At 30.0% G+C, this 24,758-nt stretch overlaps 4 protein-coding genes across 7 annotated transcripts; 1 reads left to right on the plus strand and 3 right to left on the minus strand.

Annotated features, from left to right (window-relative positions):
• The first annotated feature begins 428 nt into the window (after positions 1–428).
• LOC145753626 (broad substrate specificity ATP-binding cassette transporter ABCG2-like) lies at positions 429–6,835 on the plus strand. 3 transcript variants are annotated; one of them, XM_082570030.1, is made up of 16 exons: positions 429–563; positions 2,059–2,208; positions 2,326–2,385; positions 2,543–2,660; positions 2,921–3,076; positions 3,185–3,342; positions 3,469–3,620; positions 3,846–3,971; positions 4,098–4,246; positions 4,382–4,477; positions 4,571–4,722; positions 5,089–5,178; positions 5,292–5,416; positions 5,565–5,809; positions 6,109–6,230; positions 6,349–6,834. In XM_082570030.1, the coding sequence occupies exons 1-16, from the start codon at positions 517–519 to the stop codon at positions 6,494–6,496; spliced, it is 2,094 nt and encodes a 697-aa protein (XP_082426156.1). In that variant the 5' UTR covers positions 429–516; the 3' UTR covers positions 6,497–6,834. The 3 variants fall into 3 exon arrangements, with proteins under 3 accessions (XP_082426156.1, XP_082426157.1, XP_082426158.1); XM_082570031.1 differs by lacking the exon at positions 429–563 and adding an exon at positions 1,849–1,988 and having other exon boundaries at positions 6,349–6,835; XM_082570032.1 differs by lacking the exons at positions 429–563; positions 2,059–2,208 and having other exon boundaries at positions 2,516–2,660.
• Positions 6,200–17,964, minus strand: LOC145753625 (dual specificity tyrosine-phosphorylation-regulated kinase 1A-like). Of its 2 annotated transcripts, XM_082570029.1 has the most exons (15): positions 17,887–17,964; positions 17,436–17,496; positions 13,281–13,358; positions 12,041–12,153; positions 11,663–11,764; positions 11,007–11,195; positions 10,664–10,811; positions 10,276–10,415; positions 9,593–9,739; positions 8,982–9,128; positions 8,741–8,881; positions 8,547–8,664; positions 8,301–8,444; positions 8,009–8,149; positions 6,201–7,934 (listed from the first exon to the last, which is right to left on the minus strand). In XM_082570029.1, exons 4-15 carry the CDS (start codon positions 12,083–12,085, stop codon positions 7,546–7,548), a joined length of 1,851 nt encoding a protein of 616 aa, XP_082426155.1. In that variant the 5' UTR covers positions 12,086–12,153; positions 13,281–13,358; positions 17,436–17,496; positions 17,887–17,964; the 3' UTR covers positions 6,201–7,545. The 2 variants fall into 2 exon arrangements, with proteins under 2 accessions (XP_082426154.1, XP_082426155.1); XM_082570028.1 differs by lacking the exons at positions 17,436–17,496; positions 17,887–17,964 and adding an exon at positions 13,704–14,122 and having other exon boundaries at positions 6,200–7,934.
• A 1,137-nt stretch (positions 17,965–19,101) lies between these two features.
• Positions 19,102–20,907, minus strand: LOC145752816 (N-acetylneuraminate lyase B-like). The gene is made up of 8 exons (XM_082569161.1): positions 20,852–20,907; positions 20,723–20,793; positions 20,567–20,654; positions 20,376–20,433; positions 20,024–20,192; positions 19,664–19,809; positions 19,396–19,567; positions 19,102–19,256 (listed from the first exon to the last, which is right to left on the minus strand). The coding sequence occupies exons 1-8, from the start codon at positions 20,905–20,907 to the stop codon at positions 19,102–19,104; spliced, it is 915 nt and encodes a 304-aa protein (XP_082425287.1).
• Positions 20,908–21,205: 298 nt separating this feature from the next.
• Positions 21,206–24,389, minus strand: LOC145752172 (ran GTPase-activating protein 1-like). The gene is made up of 5 exons (XM_082568399.1): positions 24,247–24,389; positions 23,683–23,969; positions 23,203–23,381; positions 22,108–22,859; positions 21,206–21,798 (listed from the first exon to the last, which is right to left on the minus strand). The coding sequence occupies exons 1-5, from the start codon at positions 24,350–24,352 to the stop codon at positions 21,428–21,430; spliced, it is 1,695 nt and encodes a 564-aa protein (XP_082424525.1). The 5' UTR covers positions 24,353–24,389; the 3' UTR covers positions 21,206–21,427.
• Positions 24,390–24,758: the final 369 nt, after the last annotated feature.

Here is a 24,758-nt window from a genome sequence, read left to right on the forward strand (position 1 = left end):
AATCGTCGATTGGTTACTTGTTACGCTTCCATACCAACAATTCGGTTATTCTGACGTCACAATTGCCCTAAAGTTAACCTTCTACACACATTTTATCACTAGATAACTGAACCATAAAAAACAACGTTAAGTTCGTACAAATATAAGCTAGCCCACTGTAGAGTTATAAAAGCATTCAGTTAGACAACGTAGCAATTGTAATGATCAATAATTCAACTTATATTGTAGGGCCCTGACATTAGATTAAATGTGTTAAATACATGCGTTTAATAATATACTAAAACAGAAAGAGATCTTGTTAATTAAGAACCAAAACCTTGACATGTGCCTTAAAAGAGTAGTATAGGTTATAATTAGGAGTTTTTGGTAAGTCCTTTTTAGGAAGGTAAGTAAAGGTTCAGATCACGAAATATTAATGAATAATTAACCAAAACTATTGTTTGTTGTCTTACAGAACTTTTGTCGTTTTAAACATTGGTTTATATTTGTCTTGATATTTATGCAATTAATATCTGCATGATGTTAGCTAATAGTGGAGTTAATATGACTTCGTTCACTGTAAGGTAAGTACGTTATAATTTGTTTAAAATTACATAAAGCGGTTAACTGTGTTAATATATTAAACCTTTTAAATAGTGTAGGTTGTTAGATTGTTGCTTTTTAGTGTAAGTTTTCAAACATAAATAAATTTATTTATTTAAATTATTCCTTACTAGGCCTTCAATATCACCGAATAAAGATTTTATTGTCCATAAATTGCTAAATAAGCCGTAGTTTAGAATGTAATGTAACCAATATAAACTGCATGTGCCCATAAATATTAAAATTAGTTGTAACTTAATCTACATTTTCCTGTGGTAAGTGATAAATTATGATTAAGTAGTTTGATTTATTGTCACATTTTCACACTAACATTTAACTAATATTGCTTAAGCTAGCGTAGATAAATTGCCTTACTATTTACTTTACGTTTGTTTACATAATTCGATCATTTAACGTGCAAACAAATATGTTTTGACTGTTCTAACTTGTTAAAATTACTATTGTAACTTTCTACAAATAAATTTATAAAACTTTTAAAATTCTGATAAATGTAAAAGTATATGCGCTGTCACATTTTGTATAAAACTTATTGCGTTCTCTACATTATAAACTTTTACGTACTATCTATGCTTTAGCAATACCTTTGTTCAATCCCAAACAATATTTTAACTAACATTTATAACCCATAACTTAATACCACTTAAATATATTGTGTTATATTCCATACAAATACTGGTAAAATAACGTTTTAAGAACGTGTTATAATCTGACTAAACCTTTTAATTGTCTGTAGCCAACCTTTATATAATATCAAACGTCTACGTTGCGCAATTATTTTTCGATGTTATGTAACCAAAGAGTTTTATTTAAATAATGAATAAGTAAAAAGGTATTGTACGTTGTATGACATAGGTAGCAGCTAGTATGGTAAATTGAACATCTTGTAATAAAACATTAGAACTTAGATTGCTATTTAACTTATTAACAACTTAAATAGCGTGACAATGCAAAATGGATTACTGTTATTCGTAGTGTAATAGAAGGGTATATACCTGACAATTACGCAGCGGTTTAAGCTATGTTCATGTTATATATTGTGTCGTTGCATTAAGGATATAAAATAGTGTAAATACTTGCAGAAAATAGGCTTTTGATATGACAAAATATCCCCTTCAAATTGGACGAAATGTTTAAAATTTTAATCTAGAGGTAGATTTAAAAACGTGCAGTTAGATTTAAATTATTTATATACCTAGCCGGATGTTATTATGCTAAACTTTTAACATATTCGTTGTAAAAGATTGCATTCCGTTTCAGCAATTTAAGATTTCAGTTTTGGGTCAAAAGTTGCGCAATTTTGTGCAACGTCGCTTTAAAGTATTTTGTTTCCCAATAAGAAGTAGTATGACGTCACAACAAAACAGATCATGTTATCAAACTTTAATGTGAGAGAAAAAAGTTAACAAATTCTTGTATATAAGTGAAAACGTTTTTAACCAAACTTTATTTCCCTAGCAACAAGGTGAAGTCGAGCGATCGCGCCATGGCAACCAACAAACAAGTGACCTTGACCTTTCATGACCTCCGGTACGAAGTACGTCAGAAACTTGATGACGTACCTTGTTGTGGAAAGTCAGCTATGAAGGAAATATTATGTGGCGTCAGGTAAGGGAAATCCCCTTAAAGTGACAGGGTTTCCAATTTTTTTTCTAAATAATTTTCTGGTGCAATAAAAATTCGTGTAAGCTAGTGTTGCCATTTATTTATGTTTTTATGTTCCAGCGGGATGCTACCCCCAGGATTAAATGCAATCATGGGACCGACAGGAAGTGGAAAAACTTCGTAAGTTTAATTAAATTTATAAATAAATTTTATTTTTTTATATAAAAACAAAATTTAAAATGTGTAATTAGCTAGATTCAAACCCGAAATCGTATACTTAGGTATTTTATCTTTATATTAATTTTTACAGGTAAAAAAAAATGTTAAATTATTTTAGATTATTGGACGTATTAGCCCAACGTAAAGACCCACAAGGATTGAAAGATGGAATTGTTTTATTAAACGGGGAGAAACCTCCACAAGATTTTAGACTCATGAGTGGATATGTTGTACAGGTGAGAATTATGTTAATTAAGGTTGGATTTCTAGGCTACAGATTTTAAATAAAAAAGTAAAGTTTTGTATTTAATATTTTGGTTTTAGCCTTACATTAATATATGCTAATTATATATTTTTTATCAATTTAATTTATTAAAATTTTTACTGTTATTATTGTGTAAAATTTCTACTGGAATTGTGGTATAAGATTATATACATTTGTTTAAAATAATTCACAGATTTATTATAACAAAGTTTCTAATAAAATTTGTTGTAGGATGATATAGTAATGGGGACTTTAACAGTTCGTGAAAACTTGGCCTTTTCAGCCAACCTTAGACTTTCAACAAGAGAATTCAAAGTGAGAGAACGTAAGAAGAAAGTTGATGATGTCATCGAACAACTTGGCCTACAGGCTTGTGCAGATACACCAGTAAAACTTGTGAAAATTAAAATTTTTTTTGTTTAAAATTAAAGTATTAAATTTTTAGAAACAGTTACTTTTTTTAACCTAATTAATATGTAATTTCACCCCTCCAAGGTGGGTACAGAATTTGTGAGGGGGGTGTCTGGGGGGGAGAGGAAGAGGACAAACATCGGGATGGAGATGATCCTTGATCCTCCAGTTTTGTTCCTGGATGAACCAACAACAGGACTGGATGCAAACACGGCAAACTCCATCGTGCTCTTGCTCTTCAAGTAAGTTTTTGTCATTTTTTACATCTCAAAAATTAGTTTGTAAAAATATTGATATGACTTCAAGAAAATGCTTTAAATAAGGTTTCACTACAATAATTTTTTTAACTATTTAAATACTTTCTACAGACTAGCCAACGGTGGTCGTAACATTGTGATGTCAATCCACCAACCCCGTTACTCAATATTCTCCTTATTTAACCGACTAATTATCCTTAATAAGGGCAATGTTGTGTACAGAGGGGCAACTAATGAAGCTGTCAATTACTTTGGAGAGATTGGTAAGTTGGTGGTTATTGAATATTTATAATTATTTTTAAATAATTAAGTATTGTTTAAGAAACAAAACCATGTATTTTGCGATAATATCCAGAAGTGCTTATAATTTTCCTTTTAAAATGTGACAAAATTGTGATAGAGTTTATACCATATGATCTAAAGCACTTAGAAGATTTTTGTAGAAACATATTTGCCATATATATAACTTCTTCTAATAATACTTCCAGGTTACTCATGTCCTCAGTTCCACAACCCAGCTGACTTCTTTCTGGACATTGTTGGAGGAGATGTTAATACCTCAAAGCTGATTGGTCAGTTGAACATTCCTAATCACGGTGACCAATCAAGTAACAGTTGAGTATTGGGGGAGTTAAGATTAATGTTTCTCTAAATGGATTTAAAAAAAAAAATTTTTTGGGGTTTAGTTCAAAAAAATTTAGATGTTGACCAACAGATTTTTAAAAACTTTTTGGTTCCAGGTAGCAACTCAGTTGATCCTAAGTCTCGTCCAACTGCTGATGACATCATGGTAGCCATGGAAACTGATGAAAGGGATGACAACAGTGAATATTTGTTGGAGAAATTTAATAAATCTCAACTCAATATGGATGAGATAAAAGCCTTGGAGGTAAAATCTTTAAATAATTTATATAATGTTAATATTGGATGGTTTAAATTTGTTTTGTTTTAAAAACAAAACATATTACTGACACCAAATGAATACTTAAAACATTTTATATATTAAACCTTTTTATATTTTTAGTCAATTTTGGGAACTTATGAAAAGAAAGCTGGTAATGATGTAATTATGAGCCACAACATTCCTGATACAACTTACGCAAATGGATTTTTTCATCAAGTAATAACTTATTGTGAAAACATTGTTAAAGTTTTTTTTTTAAAACATAATCGAAGATATAAAATAAACTTTTATGTTAAATTCTATGTTAAGTTGAAAACGGTTTTCCGAAGAACTTTCTTGAACTTGATTCGAAACCCAATGACATCATTCGTTCAAGTTATAATCATGATCGTATTTGCAACTTTAATTGGACTTATTTACTTCCAAACTAACACTTCATTTCAAAGTGGAATTCAAAACAGGTAAGACCATAATTGCTGTTAAATATTAATTGCAATTGATTATATTTTTTCAATTGAGTTTAAAAAATTTGTAAAGAGAATCTACAAATGATTTAATATATTATAACTTTTATAGCATAACTTTGCTTGAATGAAAAAACTTTTCAATTAAATAGTTTTAGTAGCAATAAAACATTCTTGTAAACCTTTAGTTCACCTTTGTCTACTTGTAAGGTTTAATTATTAACTTTGAAAAACTTTAACCTCAAAGTAGTTTAAAAAAACACTTTCAAAATTTTAATAAATTTGTAAAATTTTTACAACTAGTTTTTTTACCCTAAACAAAAGTATTTAATTTGTTTAACAACCAATGTTTTACCAAAACAGAGCTGGTTGTTTCTTCTTTCTTATCATGACCCAAGTGATGTCAAACCTATCTGCACTTGAACTTTTTATCAAAAACAGAACACATTTTATGTAAGTTGATATTGTAACATTTAGAAAAAGTTCATATTTAAAGTAAAGTTTATACACAGGTACCAATATTAAACAAATTGTTTTGAATTAAATAAATATTTTTATTCTTTTAGACATGAATCAGCAAGTGGATATTATCGAGTTTCTGTTTATTTTATTTCTCAAATATTTGGAGATTTAATTCCCAATCGACTTATCCCTAATTTGTTTTTCTGTGTTATTATTTATTTCATGATAGGTAATATTTACAATATTGCAAACAAAAATTTTAGTCCTAAATTTTTTTTAGATTAAAATGATTATACGCAACTGTTTACATTTAAACTACCATTTTACAATCACTATATTAAGCTGACCCTTTTTATCGATTAAACTTTATTTTGCAGGATTTCAACTAGAAGTTGGCAAATTCTTTTTCTTTATATTAACGCTAGTCACAACTGCTGTTTCAGCAAGCTCGTTGGCGTTTCTGGTCAGTTCCTCTGTTAGTGTGTTTGCAGTAGCCAATGCAGTGGTAGCTCTGCCTTATGTTTTAATGATGCTGTTTGGAGGCTTCTTAGTTAACACTGGATCATTGTTAGTTTGGTTAGAGTGGGTCAAGTACATCAGTATTTTTAGATATGGAATCAATGTGAGCCTATGAAATTTTATATTTTGTGATTTGACTTTTTATTGGGTTCAAATAATACTAGTTTAATATGACAATAAACTTACAATGTTTTATTGTTGTTAACAGACTGGTTCTGGATTTCTTGACTAAAATGTTAAATTTAACCAAGTTCAATATTAAAAATAGAATAAAATACATTAAAATAAATCTTTGTTTAAAAACAACACAACAAAAACTCATATTATACCATGTTTGTTTTTATTAGCATTTGTTTTACTATTTTTTATTTTCAAATAACTTAGTTATATTTATTTTTCTAGGCTTTAACAGTTAATGAGATGACTGGTTTGGTGTTTATCGACAACACTACACAATTTGGTTACAATGCCTCCTCACCCACCCCTTGTATTAACACTTTCACGAATAGAAGAATAATCAATTGGTTTGTATTTTATTTTCTGTGACTGTTGTAGACTTAACATTACACATAAGGTGGTTTTTATTTAAATGTAACTATTTGGGTATAGTAACCTAGTTAATGAATAACTTTATGTTCCTAGCACAACAGGGGAAGAATATATGTACCTCCAAGGAATAGAATATGGAGTTTGGGGGATGTGGCAGAATATTGTGGCCCAAGTCGCGATCTTGGTTGGGTTCATGTTCTTTGCATATGTACAACTTAGAAGGGTTAACAAATTTAAATAGGAGTTCTATAGTGTACAGAACAAATTTTCAGTAATGCCCCATGCTTTATTAACAGCATTGTCATAAATAATTTACAATATCCAAGTTTGCATTTAACAATATTTGAGGGCATTCGTCATTTAAATTAATAGTTTTTATATTAAAAGCATTAGTGTTAGATATAACCAAGTTGTATAGGTCAGGTCCTTACATTAATTGCAATTGTTATAAAGCTTTATATTTTATTCATTATACTTCTTATTAAACTGTACAGTCATTTGCCTTTATATGTACAGTCAAAAGCTTGTATTTTCAAATATAAATTTCTTTTTAATAACTTTAATTTGTGCTTTTATTTTTTGGGTAGACCAATTAGCAAAGTACTTTGCCTATAGAATCAGCAATTCCAATTTATGATACCATAAAAAGAAATACAAACCTTTTAAAAATTGTGCATAACCTCCAATGAAAATAGAAAGGGGTTAAGCCAATCAGACCGAAAAAGCCTTTTTGAATATTGACATAATATTAAAAAACTTTAACCTTGCCCAAACCAAACAAATAGAAAATACGACATATTTTTTTATTAGAACCGCTTGTCATAAAGAGGTAAAAATATATTTACACAAGTCATGTAAGCACCATAGCAGCAATCTTTTATTGGATTGTTTATCAGCAAAGCTGTATGCCCATTATTATGTTGTTATCCAGTTCTTCCTTCTGTTAGAATGTTGAATATCAGAATGATGCGTTCCTTCAAAGCACTCTGATGGAATTAGTTTTAAGTATCTCAGGTAATTTAATTTAATGAGTGTTGATTGATATTAAACCATAAAGTTTATTTTTATATCAATATCAGTGCAATGCGTAGAAAAACAATGTTGCTGTGTGTTTTTCATTAGGCTTTATATGGAGTTGAACAGTTTGTCTGAAAACATTTTTTGGGCAAAAGTTATTTCATCACCTCATCTTAACTGGACTCAACTTCGCAACAAATTTCTCTTGGAGAGAAAAATTTCACTTTGAGAAAAAATTTCTCATAATCTTGACCTCCCTCTTGTGGCTATTTGTCATGATGAGGGGACGGGCGATTGTTGGACTTGAACCCCGGCCATCGGGGAGTCAGGTTGGGTAAATTGGGGGTTACGACCCGGGACATAGTCCATAGATCTTACCCCCGTGTAAGTTTGTGGGGGTAAATTTGAATCCCCGGACCCACCTGGGTAATAGTTTGAGGGTGATTGAATATACTGGGGGTTGAACCCCAGAAATGACGGCCCCTGATTGAGGATAAACTGCTCAGGGTTATTCCGGGATCTGGGTGAATTTGTGTTGACCAACCCCCCAGGTAACTGGGTTGTGGTTGCTAATGGATATGGGGGGTTGGTCGGGGTGTTTTGTGACATATTTTGACCACTTGTAGTGCTAGAGGGGGTGATGTAAGATGAGGATGGGTAACCTGAAAAAATTTTAAATGAAAAATTAAAAAAATTAAATTTTTAAATCACATCCCGAGTTTATTTAATAACATACCAGTAGAGGTGGAGTAAGTGACGGGAGTATCGTGAGAGTAGATCTCAGCTGAAGTGCTTAAACTTTGCTGTTGTTGGGTTTGTGGGTTGTGATTGGTGCCCGGATCAGATCGGGCCCGCCCACATGACGAACTACTACCTGCTGCGGGGAAAATGAATAAATATTTACAAATTGCAAAGTATAAACCACTGCTCTCAAGATAAAAATAAAATTGTGATAATTCGGGTCCACTTTTTTGGGGGATTCTAATTTCCGCTAAAACTTTACAAAGGACCACAAATAAAATACTTACTGGAGGAACTTGATAGATCTTGAGCTGGGCTTGAACTTGTGTTGGTTGATCCATCAGCAGTTTTCTTAAAGAATGTGTGTTGGAGGGCATAGAATGGAGTGAAACGTTCTTTTACATCATACGACAACATGCGTAAGATTAAGTCTTGAAGGTAACAGACAGGTTAAAATATGTAGGAAAAAAATTAAAAAAAAAATTTGGGCAAAAATATTTTTTGAAGTAAAAAAAATTCTGAAGTTGCCTTACCTTTAAACTTAAGGTAATCTTGCTCTGAATGTCCGGCTTCATTCGTTCTTCTTCCTCCAGGTCCTCCAACTTCCACTCCCAAGATGTCATGGAGTTTGCGGGTGCCTGGTTCCTTATACTAGAACACCATAATAGCACAAAATAAGATAAAAGAACGCTTTTTTAATTAATATTAATGTGCAGAAGTGTTTTACCTTCTTCCCTTGCTTCTTGATCTTCCAGGTCCCGTCTTGTTGCCTCTCAAACAACTTCCGGACTTTCTGGGAGGATGCAGAGTCCAACATGTGCTGGGGTGGCATCCCAAGGACCTCAACTATCTTGTTCATTTGATCTTCCTATAATAAAAAGAAGAAATAAGTTTAGGGAATCAAAAATAATTAGTTGGAAAAAAAGGATTTTTTATTGATAAAAATAAGTTTAAAGTGGTTTGCTGACCTCATTAGATCCAGCAAAGATCGGTTCTCCCGTGTGCATCTCCACCAATATACAACCAAGTGACCACATGTCGATGGCCATATCATACGGGATACCGAGCAGAACTTCGGGTGAACGGTAGAAGCGGGATTGAATATATTGGTAGATCTGGAAAAAAAGAAAAAAACAATTTTTAATCGAAATCATTTAACATTATGTAAACAGTTTAAGGTAATAGAAAACAAACTATTGAATTATAAGTTTCTCTATATTATTTTTATTTTTTTTAATTTTCTAACTAAACAATCCAAACTAAAAATACCTTTAGTTTTAAATAGAACAATGAAAACCCCATTTATTTATAAATAGATGACTAAGTATTTAACAATGTGTTCTAAATTAAACTCTAAATAAATAGAAATAACCAAACTTTTGTTACTATATTTAAAAACATAAACTATCAACTAAATTTAGAATAGAATGACGAAATATTTCATTTATTACATATATTCGTATACACTGTATATATATATACCTGTTAAAAAAAGCTTCATCACCATGAAAAATAAATTATATAACCTTAAGTTACTAAAAAACAATTTTAAATTTCTTTGGCAGAATAATGAACTTACCCTTTCACCAAGTCTACAAGAACTTCCAAAGTCGATTATTTTAATGGCACTTCGCTTTGGATTGCATAACAAAATATTTTCTGGTTTAAGGTCGCAATGAATTATATTTATCTCAGGAGTTGATAGGAATAACAACGCAGTGCATAACTAGATAGAAAAAAGAATTAATTTTGTAAAAAATTTGTAAAAAATAGAGTGATAATATAAACTAGCTACACCATAAAACTTTGTTTATAAAATAATAATAGAAATTTTATGGCGGCAAAGTTTAACACATAATGTATACAAAAGTGTAACATAACAAATTTTTATTTTTAAATTGGTTTATATATTTTTAACAAGTCAAGGAATGTTGGCGATAAACAAAATACAATTGTTTAAAAAAAGTTAATTTTTAACCTAACCACAAAAATTCAAATTTAACTGAATTCCCAGAAAGTTTTTAAACAAATAAAATATTTGGGTTTCTCCCTTTTTAAATTACTTTCATTTTGGTAAACAAAAAAGGTTGGTACAACTAATAATTTCAAACAAGGTTTTTAAGCAAATATTACAAAATAAATATATCCTGTCATATATTAGTTTGCTATTAATAGTCTTTAAATTCTGATTTTTAATTAAAAAATGGTGCAATTATTGACAATAATATCAAAAAAAGAGATCTTATAAAGTTATGTGGGTACCTGTTGGGCGAATTTTCTCGTCAAATTAAGTGAAACTCCCCTAAAGTTCGTATTTCTCAGTAAATCGTATAAATTATAAGAGAGTAATTCAAATACCAAGCACAGGTGACTTCGAAAGTGGAAATGTCGTTTTAACCGAACTAAAAATATTCAAATTCCGGGTAATTTAAAACTAGTTACATTGCTGGATATAATATTACAAAATAAATTATTTATAAACGGAGATCTATTTTTAAAATTAATTTATTTTTAACAATGGCTTCAAAATTTACAATCGAAAACAAAGAAATAATTAAAAATAACAAAAAATGGCATAAAATATTTATAGATTGTTAAAACAGGTGTTTTATCTTTTACAATTAAAAATAAACTCAAAATTGTCCCTCACCAACATAATATTTATTATCAGCATCATATCGGTTCATTAACTCCAACAACCTGACCTCTATGAGAGCTTGTTTGTGGAACGCTTTCTTGTTTTTGATGATTTTAATTGCTACATATTCCTTCTCTTCATGGTCAAAAGCTTTGGCAACCTGAATAAAATATGGGGATCAGTTTAAACACTAACAAAGATTGTTTTTAATTTACCAAACAAAAATATTTCCAAGTTATTATTCCTAAAAAATAAATGGAATTTGCATACAGTTAGACTAAGTATTTATTGTCAAGTTAAAAGCCATAGCATAGTAGTCCTACCATCAAAACTTAGATTTAAATTAAACTTTTACCTGTCCGAAAGATCCCTTTCCGATAAGTGAATCGATCTCATATCTATCATTCCACTTCTCCCCATTCTTAATAATATAATCATAATTACTATCATCGTAACCATCATTGAAAACTCTTCGCTCTTTCTGGGGTCTGGCATCTTCCTGGGCTGCCTGCTGGGCTCTACGTTTCTTCTTTGTGTAGTAAACCTAAGTTGTAACATAGGGGGTAACTATATTGGTACCTAGATGCCTGTATTTTTAGCCAGTGTTACACAGTCCTATTACAAAATATTACACAACTTTAATATATACCAGTTGTACAGTAAAATCTTTTTATAAAACCACACATTTATACAAGATTTGTAACATACTTAAGCTTTATATTAATTCAGTTTCAAAAGTATATAGTAAGTCTTATTTTAACACCTGTATACTACAGATAACTTGCCCAAATTACTTGTAAAACACACCTAGTTAGATTTGATTTATTTTAACCTAAACCAACCAAAATTCGACACATTATTTCCACTTACCCCTACTTTATTTGAGAAACAAAAACATCCACAAAACAATCTATTTCCCCTGCTTGCCATAATTTTAAAGTGAGCCACTATACTAACTGACACAAGCTAATTAAAAGTGGCACCCACATGAATAATGGATAGAATAATTACCTCATTGATATGCTTGTAGGTTTTGATAAGATCCACGCTTAACTTTCTTGTTGGAGCCGTGTTTGAATCTCGAAATGAACCTGGTATTCGAGCCATTTGCTCCTAAAAATTGAGAATTCAAAAATGTTTATAAACATAGCATGATAAAAGTATTACTTTGTAAGTCAAATAGAAATATTTACGTAGACCTACCATATTTTTAACCATTACATAAATTGACCAAATATACACTTGACTTCACCAATTAATAATCATAATGTTTTGCAAACAAAATGAAGATATTATTCACTTTTTTAGTTTTGCAGATATATAATAAACTCTTGAAAGTTTTTTTAATTATATTAATAATTAAAATTTTATTTTTAAATTTTTTTTTACTTTTTGTTGAAGAGCAAAGTTTTGCTCCTGACTCCCCTGCTCCATCTTGTGGTGGTAACTTCTCCGAGTTGAACGAAGCCGAGAGCAAGCTCCACAACCGTCCTCTGTTAATGCTAAAAAAATAACAAAAGTTAGCAATGGAAAAAGAAAGAATAAAATTTAGGCATAATATTTTTCCAGCTCCTCTGTCAATGCTAAAAACACTGAAGGGTTAACAATAAAAAAACAACGACACAAAAACTTGAATTAAATGAGCAACATATATATACAAAATATTAACACATTTACTAATTTGCAAAAAAAATACCAAAACTGCAACAACAAACGAAAATTAAAAAAGTTTTCTTATTTGCATTTAACCAAGTAACAAATAAAGATTAATGGCTGAAAGGAAACGCTGTATTAGTTTAAATGCCGGTAATTGAAAGGTTATATAAGGACAGCTCACAGCTGTAATATCAGGATTTCCATTCAAAAACAAAGTTAGTAAAACAAAAAATGATTATGATAAAAATTGTTTTTAAGTTTAATAAATAAAAATTTTAAGATTTGTGTTTTTAAATTTGGTATCAAGACCTTTAATTTGTTTTAATGTGACTCTCTGATTTTAAAAAGTGAAAAATTTTACAAATTCTTTGTTAAATTCTAAAAAAAATTCCACGAATCATGGGGAGTTTAAAATTTTAAACATATATTTTTCATATTTACTTACTGCCAAGGTCAATAATTACATCATTTACTTGACAACTTAAATTTAAAAATCTTATTTATAACAAATTGTTTTTTTTTAATTTAATAGAAAATCTTAAATTTTCGAGCTTTTTTTGGTAATTACAAATTGAATATTTTCAAGAAATTGCAATTTATTTAAAATTCTGGACTTTGCACAATTTATGGCAAATTTGTTTGTAATTACATTTAGTTTCGTAATTAACCGAGATAATTAATTACGAATAATTAATCAGCATAGTTTGACGTCACATATGTCAAGCTAAATATAAACAGGGGAAAAAATGCAATTTTAAAAATGTCATTTCTCTCACATTTTTTGTGTCTAAAAGTCAAATAACAATTTTTTAAGGGCAGCAGAAATGTTAATACAGGTGCAAGCATACACTCTTAACATGGCACCTTTACATTTAAATCAAAAAAAAATTCCAAACAAAAAAATAGATGCAAAGAGTTTCACCAAAATACAAGTTTCAAAATTATTAAAATTTAGGATGACATAAAAGCTTACCAATAGATCCAAGTGGAGCAAGTAAAGCTGTAAAAGGATTTTTATTCTTTCCCTTTTGTTGTCCACTACCCACAGAACCTATACGAAAGAAAATCAAGTTATTAAACGTGTCGTAAAAAAGGTAATGGACATCCTATATGGCCAATAAATCCTGAATAATGTGTGAAACTTGATATTAAATACTTCAATGAGGTAATGTTTAAATATGAGGTAATCAAAATAAATAAATCTGAATTTAACAACAAACTAAAGTTAAAAATAACTTAAACAAAGTGAAACAAAAATACAAACTCTTAACTCAAATTACGTAAACAACATAAATTCAAACCCTACGAAAAAAATAAAAACTCCCCAAAAAATATCCAATATTAAACAAATTTATCAAAGTAAACCTTTATACAAATTAGTGTTTTTGTTTTATACCTCTAGAATGCACAGTACTGCAATGTGAAACCAAATCATCATTTTCTATTTCTTTTGAATAATCGACTACTCCACCGTTATAGCTTGAGTTACTTAGTTTATGGGGCCTAACTGGGCCACTATTCTGCTCATGATTAGACTTATGATTAAACCAATCAATTCTACACGAAGACAAAGCATTCCAAGATACATTCTGGTTATTATATCCGTCCCCCCACATTGTATTCTCGTTGTTAGAAAGTTTTAAGTTATTGCTGCATTGTTCAGATCTAACATTCCCAACCATAACACTGTCCTTCTCCACGATCATTAAATTATAATATCCAAGTTTGATATTCCAAAGTAAATGTAGATTTTTCACAACAAATATTTAAATACAACCACAATAAAAACCAAGTAGATTTGTTCTAATATCTACAAATGCTTTTACAAATAAAAACTTTTAATATTTCAGTTCAAAATTTAAAAATTTTTAATAACTAGCTTTGGTATAACTGTACTGGTTGTAAGCTATTGATCTAAATTGATTGATATTCCAATTTAACTTTGATGTAATCCCTCGCTGTCAGTCCTATATTTATATTGATTACCAATTCTCCCTTCAGAATTACTTCGATACAAGAATTCAATTAAACTGAAACGTTTGTCACAAATACGCGACCTGGTGTTTCCTGCGCGTTTGTTTGTTTACCGGTGAATGTGCACCCATGCGCGACCACATTTCAATGACACGTCACGACTCAAATACAAGAAACAAAAAGCGAATTAGTTTTCGTGGACCGCCTGGGGCACAGTTATAACTCTATACCTTATAGGAAACCGAACAAGGAAAGTTACTGTTAAGTGACTCACTCTCTACAACACTCTATAACTGAGCTTTAAATTCAAATATCTTTACCGCGTAGATATCGGTTTATAAACAATACAAACGCTTCCTCAGTCTTATGCTTTGTCATTTTAATGTAATTTATTATCGGTTCCCTTTTTCACTTTATTATTAAACTACGTAAGTTCTCTTTAACAAGAGTTATTAATATATTTAGCGCGTGCAAATCATGAGCACTATACATTACTGCATAACTAATTTAACTTTCTACTTTCCTTTTCAATTTAATATCAGTTGCGTTACTCTAAATTAAACCAAGCTTAAAGCAAAGCTCACGTATTCAACCTTATGACTGGGTTAACTTGTCTCATCGACTTAATTATGACGTAATAATGATTGACAGTTGCGGCCAGTTGTCGTCACTTTCAACAGCTGATCGTATAGTTAGTAAACAAACCGAATAACTCAAATACCCTTTTTGTTGTGGTAATATTGGTAATATGCTATATAAACCTTAATATTACCTTCATAACAAAACTTAATCTCTTTTAAGTAGGAGTTGGTTTAAAGCGCTGCCACATACCAACAAAACTATTTGCCTAACAAAACAAATACTTAAATATGTCGCTATGACTTTGTTTCTAAATATGTTTAAAAGTTTTCTAATAGTTTGGTAACCCCGCCGAGTTGAAAACTTATACACAAATCAATTTGGAAATAAAGAAACAGTTCGACCATGACTTTATGTTGACTCCTCTCTCTCTCGCGCGTGCACTTTGTATGTGCGTGCGTGCGTGCGTGCGTGCCCTACTTAGAAACACAAGCGCGCATATAAACGCGAAAAAGGCGGGAGAATTGTGACGTCATTAGCGCACAGACCGTAACAGGTCATGTGACGGCTCGCCCAGACAACGAAGCTTGCAATTAGAAGTCGCTGAGAGTTAATTTTCGGTACTGACTTTACCAAGAAAACGAGCAAGATTGAACGAAACAAAAAAATAATTTCGAGCCTAATTCTGCGGACAAAAGAAGTAATTAAATCAAACCGGCCAATAACATCTTATAAACTAAACACAACCTGGCAATTACAATCTTAGCTTGTACGTGATTCGTCTTAAAACGCGCTCCTATAAAACACACCGAACTCTTAAATTATTTAAATGCATCGTCTACGTCTGTGATGTAAAATATTCACGAAGCAAAACTTAAAAACAATGATGTAATCAGCAACGTTGGACCGGAAGCATACGTCATTAATCTTTTCAGCACGAAGTTAGCTTGTTTTTAACAACACGTGCTTTTTGTTGACAAAATTCAAGCCATTGTTACGTAAAAAATAAGCTTTTTGACATCACAACCAATACTCAACATTATTACATCATTATCAACACACGAACCTAACAACTGACTTAAAAATAAACTACCAGTGATAAAATAGCAATGACTTTTGCCAAAAGCTTTACAAAAACACTTGTATATAGTTTGACAGCAATTATGACAATATATATCACATTAACAATACATTTTTGCTACTTCAGTTACATTCAAGTGATATTTATTGATTTATTTTGTCTAGTCTTTTGTATAATTGACATTTCAGTTCTAAAATTAAATTTGCTGAAAATAGTGATTTCAAAAATTGTGTATAGATATATAATATGTTATAATAACAAACTAAACCAAAGACTCAATATTTTAAATCAGTGGTTTCTAACTATTTATACTTTTACACAATTTTCTCATTCTAACATAGTTTCTATATCAACGAATCACTATATACTAAAAAAAAATAGACTAAACTAACAAACTTTTTCTAGTAAATAGCTTTATAGTGTAATTTATACTGATATTAAAACAATCTTAAGCCAACTTTTAAAATAGAATTCATGATTTTTTCTTTGTGCTAAATAACCTGACTCATATACTTGCAAAACTACAAAGAAGGGTTACAAAACTTGATGAGCAAAGTCCATAAAATGTTAAAGCAGCTTGTAAACAGCTTCAATGCAAATATCAATATAACAATGGTATGTTAAATGATCATACAACAGTGTTTAAACAACTATTAAAGAGAAATAATGAATCATGATCTGAATATTTTTATGGGCTTATAATGTTTAACTTTTTGTTTATGAATGAAAAAAAATAAACAAAATTTTAATTGAAAATGTTAAATTTATATAAACTAACTTTTTGCAATTTAAAAAAATATTAAAAACGTAAATACCTACAGCTTAAAAACATTAACAAAAACAGCTTAACCGTCCATTAATAAAACATTAGCTAAAATTAATGGACAAATAAATTTTTAACCTTTAAAATAGGGAATTTACCGAAACATTAAATATGAGTCAGCTAATAAAATAACTGCAACCATTTCAGCTAATAAAATAACTGTGCATTTCAACAAGCTGTTATTGTAACTAAATTTAATATTAATGAACAACTTAATAAATTTAATTTTAGATATTTAAACAATAGAGTGAGTTAAATGTCGGGTTTTATTTTTTACCTAAATTTTAACGATGTCTCTAACTTGTAAATGTTAAATTGATAAACACAAAATATAAACAAATATTGATTAACACAAATATGTTGATATTTCATTTAAACTTTTAACAATTTTAATTTATTAAATATATATAACTTAATCTCCACTTGGGAAAACTGTATGGGAAAGCCCCTTAGAATTGAACCAATAAAAATGCCAGTCAATGAAATGGTCAAATATTTATAATAAAAATTCAATGATTTCGTAAGGAAAAAAGTATAAAAATAAAAAAAAAACATTATATTTCACAAATATTATTTTTAAAACTAATACATGCATTTCGTTTATCATCACATACTTTGCAAAAAAGGTTAAAAATTATTAACTTTTAGTTAATTTTAATTACATAACTTACTTTCTTTATATAATTTGTATTTTCTTATAAAATGTTCAATTCATTCAAAGATGTAAGAAATCTAAAAAAGTAAAATATTCATCATTAGTTAAAGCTATTGTTAAAAAACTTAAAGTATTATGATGCAGCAATACGCAGATGGTATGATGGGCATCATATTACAAAATATGACATTTATTGAGATAGTTTAGTTATTTAAGTGAATCATAATAATGTTGTTTTAAATGCAGCAGCAGACACCTTATGCATAATGACACTGGTTTGTTAGTTGTTTGCCCTTTATGACGATTAAAAAGCATAAAATAAATATAAAAAAAGGTTTAAACATTTGATAAACTAAGACTTTAAATCTAATTAAAATGCAGTTTGTTTAAATATTTTTGTATCACATAAACACAAATTCAGTCGTTATTTTAAATCTTAAAAATATGCAGGTTTAATACGAACTTACCATACTTCTTATAAAAACTAATTTCTGAATAATTCCATTAAAATAAATCCAACAAATAAATCCAAATTATTCCAATTGCAAGTTAACAGTAGATATATAAATTATATAAAATTAAAACTTTAATTCATTAAAAAAACTATGACAAAATAATAATAATAAGTTTGGCACCTGTAAATATAAAACACAAATTATTAATTTTTAATTAGAAAAATCCAACAAATTTTAGATTTTCATCTATTTTTACTGACAGACTAACCGAAAAAATAATATTTAAAACGTAAAAATTAAAACATATTTCTAATTAAGCTAATATATACAAATTGAAGCAATAAAATTAAATATATTTGGTAATACTTTTTGGTCTTACTATTTTAGATAATAAAAATGCAAAAATCATACAAACTGTGGAATATATTTCTTCCAAATTATTACCTAGCCACTAATAAAAATATAAAAAACCTTTAACTCAGAATATTTACAACTAAATTTGCAATTAAGTCTTTATTTAACGACTAAACATTGTAAAATTTAAAGTTAAAACTGCGCGGGAAATCGGTCGAAAATTTAAAATGTAACTTAATCTGTAAACAATAAAATCTATTTCGCATTCTGACGCCAAAAACTAAATCTAAAAAAATTAGACCGTTTGCAAACCTAAACATAAACAATAACCAAACTAAACATAACGTAATTGTTGTCTAATTAATTTTAAATTTCTAATACTGCGAATTTGCAGCCTAAGCAAACATTTCAAATTTAACGCACTGCGATATTTGCGAAACAATGAAACTCACTGAACCGTTTCGACAAAGGTAAACAAAATGGCGGACAACGCTTCTTTATTCGAACTGGGAACCAATCGATCGTCGCCATTAGCGATTCTCGCTTATTTCGCGCGGATTGCCAAAATGAGTGGAAAATGATCACAATTTTTTTATAAAATTTAACAGCAATGCGCTGAATGTTAAATAAAATAAATATATGCATTATAATTTTTGTATATTTTATTACTTTAGCAATTTGGTAAATGTTACATATCTTTTTGTCGTAAAGTTATTAAAATTTAATTTTTCAATATTTATTTTGGAAGGTTTTTAAAAGGACTTGTACTTTTAATTAGATAAAGTTTGAATAGATAATAAAAGACAATCTAATTATTCTATTTTATTTATTAAACTGACTTTAACAAAAAAATTACATCTTAAAACACAAGTCTTATTCAATCCACTTATAAAAGCCGATCTTATGCAGTTCAGCAACAATTCTATCCATCTTTTCTTTTGGAACTTCCTGCAATGGGGGTCGAGCTGGTCCTAGATTTAAACCTGTTATTTGCACCATAAGAGCTTTGTTAACAGCTACATCAAATCCTGTGAAGCAAAATTTACTAGTTTTAATTCAACTGATAAGAAATTCTAAACAAAGTTGATAAAAACTGACAGTTTTGTACTTAGAATTTATCATGAAGCCAAACCATATCGTCCCAAATGATAAAAGCAAAGTTCTTACCTATACTTAATAAAATCTCCACATATTTCTGTGACTTCATTCCCTCCTGTGTTGCCTTAGCAAAATCCCCGCTCATGGCAGCTTTGTAGATGTTGTAATTCAGTACTCCAGCGTAGTTGTAAGTACTTCCAACAGCAGCTTGTGCGCCTAGCATATATGCATACGCCACTTGCTGAAAAACACAAGTTCACAGTTATATACCTTAACTGACTCCATGGTTACGTCATGATGTATCAGTGACGTCATGACCAACGTAAAATGCTGTTACCTCGTCCTTCCCGTAACACATTGCAATCTTGTCTTTATAATCCTGGGCACAACGACTGAAATCTGAGAGATCGAACGATGTAAATTTGATCCCAGCAAAACTTGGGATTTGCTCGACAGCTTTGCCAAGCATTGGATGCATTTTGACTAAAAGAAGATAAATTTGATTAATTAAAAATACTTAAAAGTATAGTTTGATATAGCATTAAGCGTATGTTACTTTAGTAATAGACGGCATTGACCTCGCAAGGCAATAATGTTGTATAAATATATTCAAAGTTTACAAAAAGTATACGGCAAAGTGGATCATTTTACTGTCCGCCCCTTTTAAACAAGAACAACAAAACCGACAATAACTCACATGTAACCCCACTCATTTCAGGAAGGTGATAATAAAACAACGGAGTTTTTGGTGCAACGGATGCAACGTCTTTCAGGTAATCAACAAGGACGTCAACGTTTGCAGGCTTAAAGTAAATTGGAGGAAGCGTAGCAATTGCACTTGCACCTTCTTTGGCAGCATGTTTAGCCTATGGAAGAAATTGTTAAGCATAAATTACTTTGAAAAAACTTTTATATTACTTTAAAAATGAACCTTTATAAGAACTAGACTTAGAGGGCCAAAAATATATTGCGCCAGTCTAAATAAGGCTTAGGTGAATCACGAGCGCCAACTTGCGGAAAAACATTAATTAAGATAAACATTTTCTCACCAGTTCCTGGGTGTCCCTTAAATTTCCAGTGCCCACATGCACGATAACATTTTCCAATCTAGAGTTAAAAGAACAAAGCATAAACGAAAGCTATCACAAGGTAGCAATTTGTAAAGGCAACCTTTTTGTAATTGTATTATTCCAAAATTAGAGGCCGAACCAAGATTCGAACACACGACTTCAAAACTTACTTATCCTTCCCAGCTTTGATCCATTTACTTGCACTTAGTTTCCGTTCCTCCACTGTCAAACTCATTCCTTCACCAGTTGTTCCATTCACTAATATGACGTCATTAATATTATCAGTTACGTCATATAAACATGAGCTATGATAAAGATTTACTCACCAAATACACTTTTAACATTTTGATCCAATAAAATGTCGATATATTGATCAATAACGTCAAGATTAAGATCCCTAAACATATAATGAAGTTTACAGGTTTGTAGAATAAGTGATAATATATTTAACTTACCCGTTTTCATGCATAGGAGTAAACGGGGCTGCTATTAAACCTTTTAAACTTTCCATTTTAAATAACTTACTTATAATCTAATAATAAAAACTTTTGCTCCGTACAAAACTCTAGAAAAGGTACATGCAGCTGCAATACTAATAACTTGAAACTTATAATTAAATAACTAAAATTTTTTTCAATAACCTACTAAAGCTTTAACAGAATTTTCTATAAAGATTTTCATCTTAACATAAGTTTTTAAATTGCAGAGTTATTATTAATTTAGCAAATAAATAGTTAACTATTAACTTAAAGAGTGCATACACAACTAAACGTTGGGATAGAATATTAATGCATGAACCAAGGGTCAACTTTTATTTAAAATATACACAAAAATAAAAAAGTTCATTAAGTTTTTAAATTCATGAAAAAGTGACAAAAATAATGATTTTTTGCAAATTTTATGAATTAGTTCATTAATTATTTTTTTTTATTTAAAAACTTAGTTTTAAAAACTGCAAATATTAAAATTTGGCAGTTTTACAAATTTTGTACAAATATGCAAAAAATTGGCTAATTGTTAAAACAAAGAAATCATAAATACAACAATTGAATCAATTGTGACCTCAGAGTAGGACAATTCAACCACAATTTGTTTTCTTTAATAATTAAACTTCGGACACATTTTTTCGTAAATTTAGGAAAATAAACCTGTTGTGAAATATGACCCAAAATTGAGATTAACCCGCGAGGGTCATTCACTGGTTTTATCTTTTTATCCTCACTTTTAATTAACCCAATTCGGACCAAAAAGGGGTTAATTACAAGCATGGGGGTGTTGGGGTATTTATCGAATGCATCAGCGCACAAGATATCAGCGCATTGAAATATTGAACATCGTAGTTTCTCACTTTGGGGGTTTTTGCAGGAGTTCAAATCGAGCAAACAATTTTCATCCATTAGTTCTGTGAAAAAAAAGGAACCTGGTGATAAAAAGATGTAAAAAAAGATACAAAATAAGTATTTTAAATTTGCTAAAACAAAAAAAGCATTATAGTAAAACTAAGGACTTCAAGAAATTAAATTTCAGACTCCTTAACTTTAGGTTTAACTATTACATTTTCAAAAATTAAGACTGAAATTTTCCAAAAAATGAATCTGATTAAAAAGAGATAAAAGTATGCAAAAAGGGGATTAAATTTTCTACAACAGTAAGGCCAAAAAGCTTAAACCTACAACTCTGGGAAACTAAAGTTAAAGCAAATTTAATCTACCTGACAACTTAGAGCAAGCATCAATCGTAGCTTCAGCATTTGTAACAATCTCTGCAACTTCCTCCAACAATAATGCTCTCTCCTCCTCACCCAAACCTACAAGTTGTTTTCCTGTGACTGTTTGTAAAAAGTTTTTGGCTGTCAGCTTGACTGCTGGGTGTCCGTTGGTCTGCTGTTCAATGCTCGTGTTTGATTGGTCGACAGATTCCTCCTCGGACTCTTCTGATTGGTCAGATTCATCTTCGTCATCGCTTAGAGAACTTAGTTTGTCAAAATATTTAAAGTTTTTAGCAATTTCTTTTATTTCTTCGACACCATCTTCACCAAATTGATTTCCATTTAACTCCAGTGTTTCCAAATTTTCTTTCCCTGCCACTGCATTACAAACAGCGATTCCCCCATCTAATTCTATCTCCCCAAACGCCAAAATTAAACTTTTAAGACCTGGATTTGAATCTTTTAAACCTTTTGCGATTGATTCTGCTCCTTTCGTTCGCACCAAACAATCCCCGAAATTAATTATTTCCAACGAGTTAATATTATTTATCGCTTCTCCCATTGCAATAGCGCCTCTAGCAGTGAAAGTGTTATCGTTAAGGTTTAAATGTTGAAGGTTGGGGTTATGCTTGACTGCATGGGCAAGCGCTTCAACCCCCTCATGTTGGATCCCATTTTGTGGAAGTTGGATTTCTGTTAAAGTCCCGATTTGCTTGAATGCTTTTGCTAGTGCCTTTGCACCAGGGTTTTCTAATCTAAAACAATTTGTTTTTATTAAAATATGTTTTAAGGTATATTCATAGTATTCTAAAGAATAAAAAAACTACAACATTTTAGTAATTATTAAATCATATTAATTTGTACTTTTGATATTATATTTTGCTTTACAGTAAAAAACAATACAGAATCAAAAGAATCAAATGAATATTAAATAGATCCAATGCATTAAGTGTATTCTAAAGGATGGACTGAAGTTAAAGTTTAATAGATTCAATATATTCAGTGCATTTGATCAATTAAATATAGATTCAATCAAGTTTATTATAAATGCATTCTTGCTTTATAATTCCTTGTTACTAAAATCATAAAAATATTTACCTGTTTCTGCCAGCAATGAAGACTTTTAAGGCAAGAGGTTTTCCAAGTTTAGAGCTTTTATTGTGACAATTAATTAGAGCATTGGCAAGAATGATTCCTCCACCCCCCAAGCCATTATTATTAAACTTTAAAATTTGGATGTTGAAAGCAGAAGGACTTTCAAGTAAATCTACACAAGCCTGCAACACAAAAAATTTATTTAATTTTAACAAAAAATACAAATATCAAAAATCTATTTTTAACGTTTTATTCTTAATGTGGAATAGTCGAGTTTACAATCTTAACATAGAGTAACATTTGTTACCCCAACCTAGTCTCGGGTCGACTTTAGTATTTTGGGATATTATAAATTATAATAGCCTGATAATTATGCTGCTGATTAAGTGTTGGCTCAGCAAGGGTTACAGCATAGGAACAGTAAGAATCGAACCTAGGGCCTCATGTAGTTAAGCCAAGTGTTTTGTAATTAACCCAACTTACTTTAGCGCAGTCAGGGCCAAAAGCATTATCACTTAAATCCAACTCCACCAGATTTGCTTTTGCGCTTATTATAGCCTCCCCTAGTGACGTAAGTGATATCGGAATCTCCGATCTAAGTCGCCCAGTAAACATGTCGGCCCATAGACATCTTTGCAGCTCGGGCTTATCTCGCAACACTTCAGCGATTCTCTTTGCCGCTTCAACGCCCACAGTGTTTCCAACTAATTCAAATATTTCAAGGTCATTGCATTCTTGAAGAGTTCGAATTATTTCATCAGCATCTTCACCTGTTAGAAAATGTTTAAAATGAAATAACACGAGACTATTTTTTAAATTAAGAATGACTAACAAACTAAAGCAAAATTTAATTGATTAATCTGTTATTTATTTAACTACAGAATGAGTGACTTTATTCATGAAACTTTAAGCCAAAATTTGCAATTTTAAATTTACTTTCGTTTGTCTGTTTACTGTTTAGCAGTTTGTTCGTTTTAGTTCCAGTTTTATTAATCAGTCAGTGGAGCAGTAATATTAAATACAATATGTAAAGAAAATATAACAAACCTTTATCAAGTTTAAGACCTTGGCCTTTAAAGCTGATTGTATTTCCCTTTTTCACGTTCGTTTTTTCCAGCAAATTTGCAACATCATTTATTTCTTTTTGGGTCATTTTTAGGAACTTTTGATTTAATCAACAACAACAATTAAAAGAGGTCTAAATAAAGAAGAATATAAAACAATTAAAAATTAATAATTGAATTTAAAACTTCATATTCTTAGGTTACTGTTTACTTCATTTTATTAGTCAAAAATTTAGAAAAAAAATCCAATAAAAAATGTTTTAAACCGCGCAAATTAATTTATCGTGGCGCAATAGTTGTGACCAAAATGAGTTCGACAAAAGTTGTGAATTTCTTTTTAGTAGAATATTTTTACGTGCCACAAATATTTAAACGCGCTACAAACATACTTTTGTTTAAATTATAGATTTAACAATTGTTTTTAATTGATTAAACCTAAGGTTAAGCAAGTATCTGTATGATATGCTGTATAGTAAGTATATTATTATTATCCAG

This window comes from Corella eumyota, chromosome 5 (genome assembly GCF_963082875.1).
Source record: "Corella eumyota chromosome 5, kaCorEumy4.1, whole genome shotgun sequence".
Lineage (NCBI taxonomy): Eukaryota > Metazoa > Chordata > Ascidiacea > Phlebobranchia > Corellidae > Corella > Corella eumyota.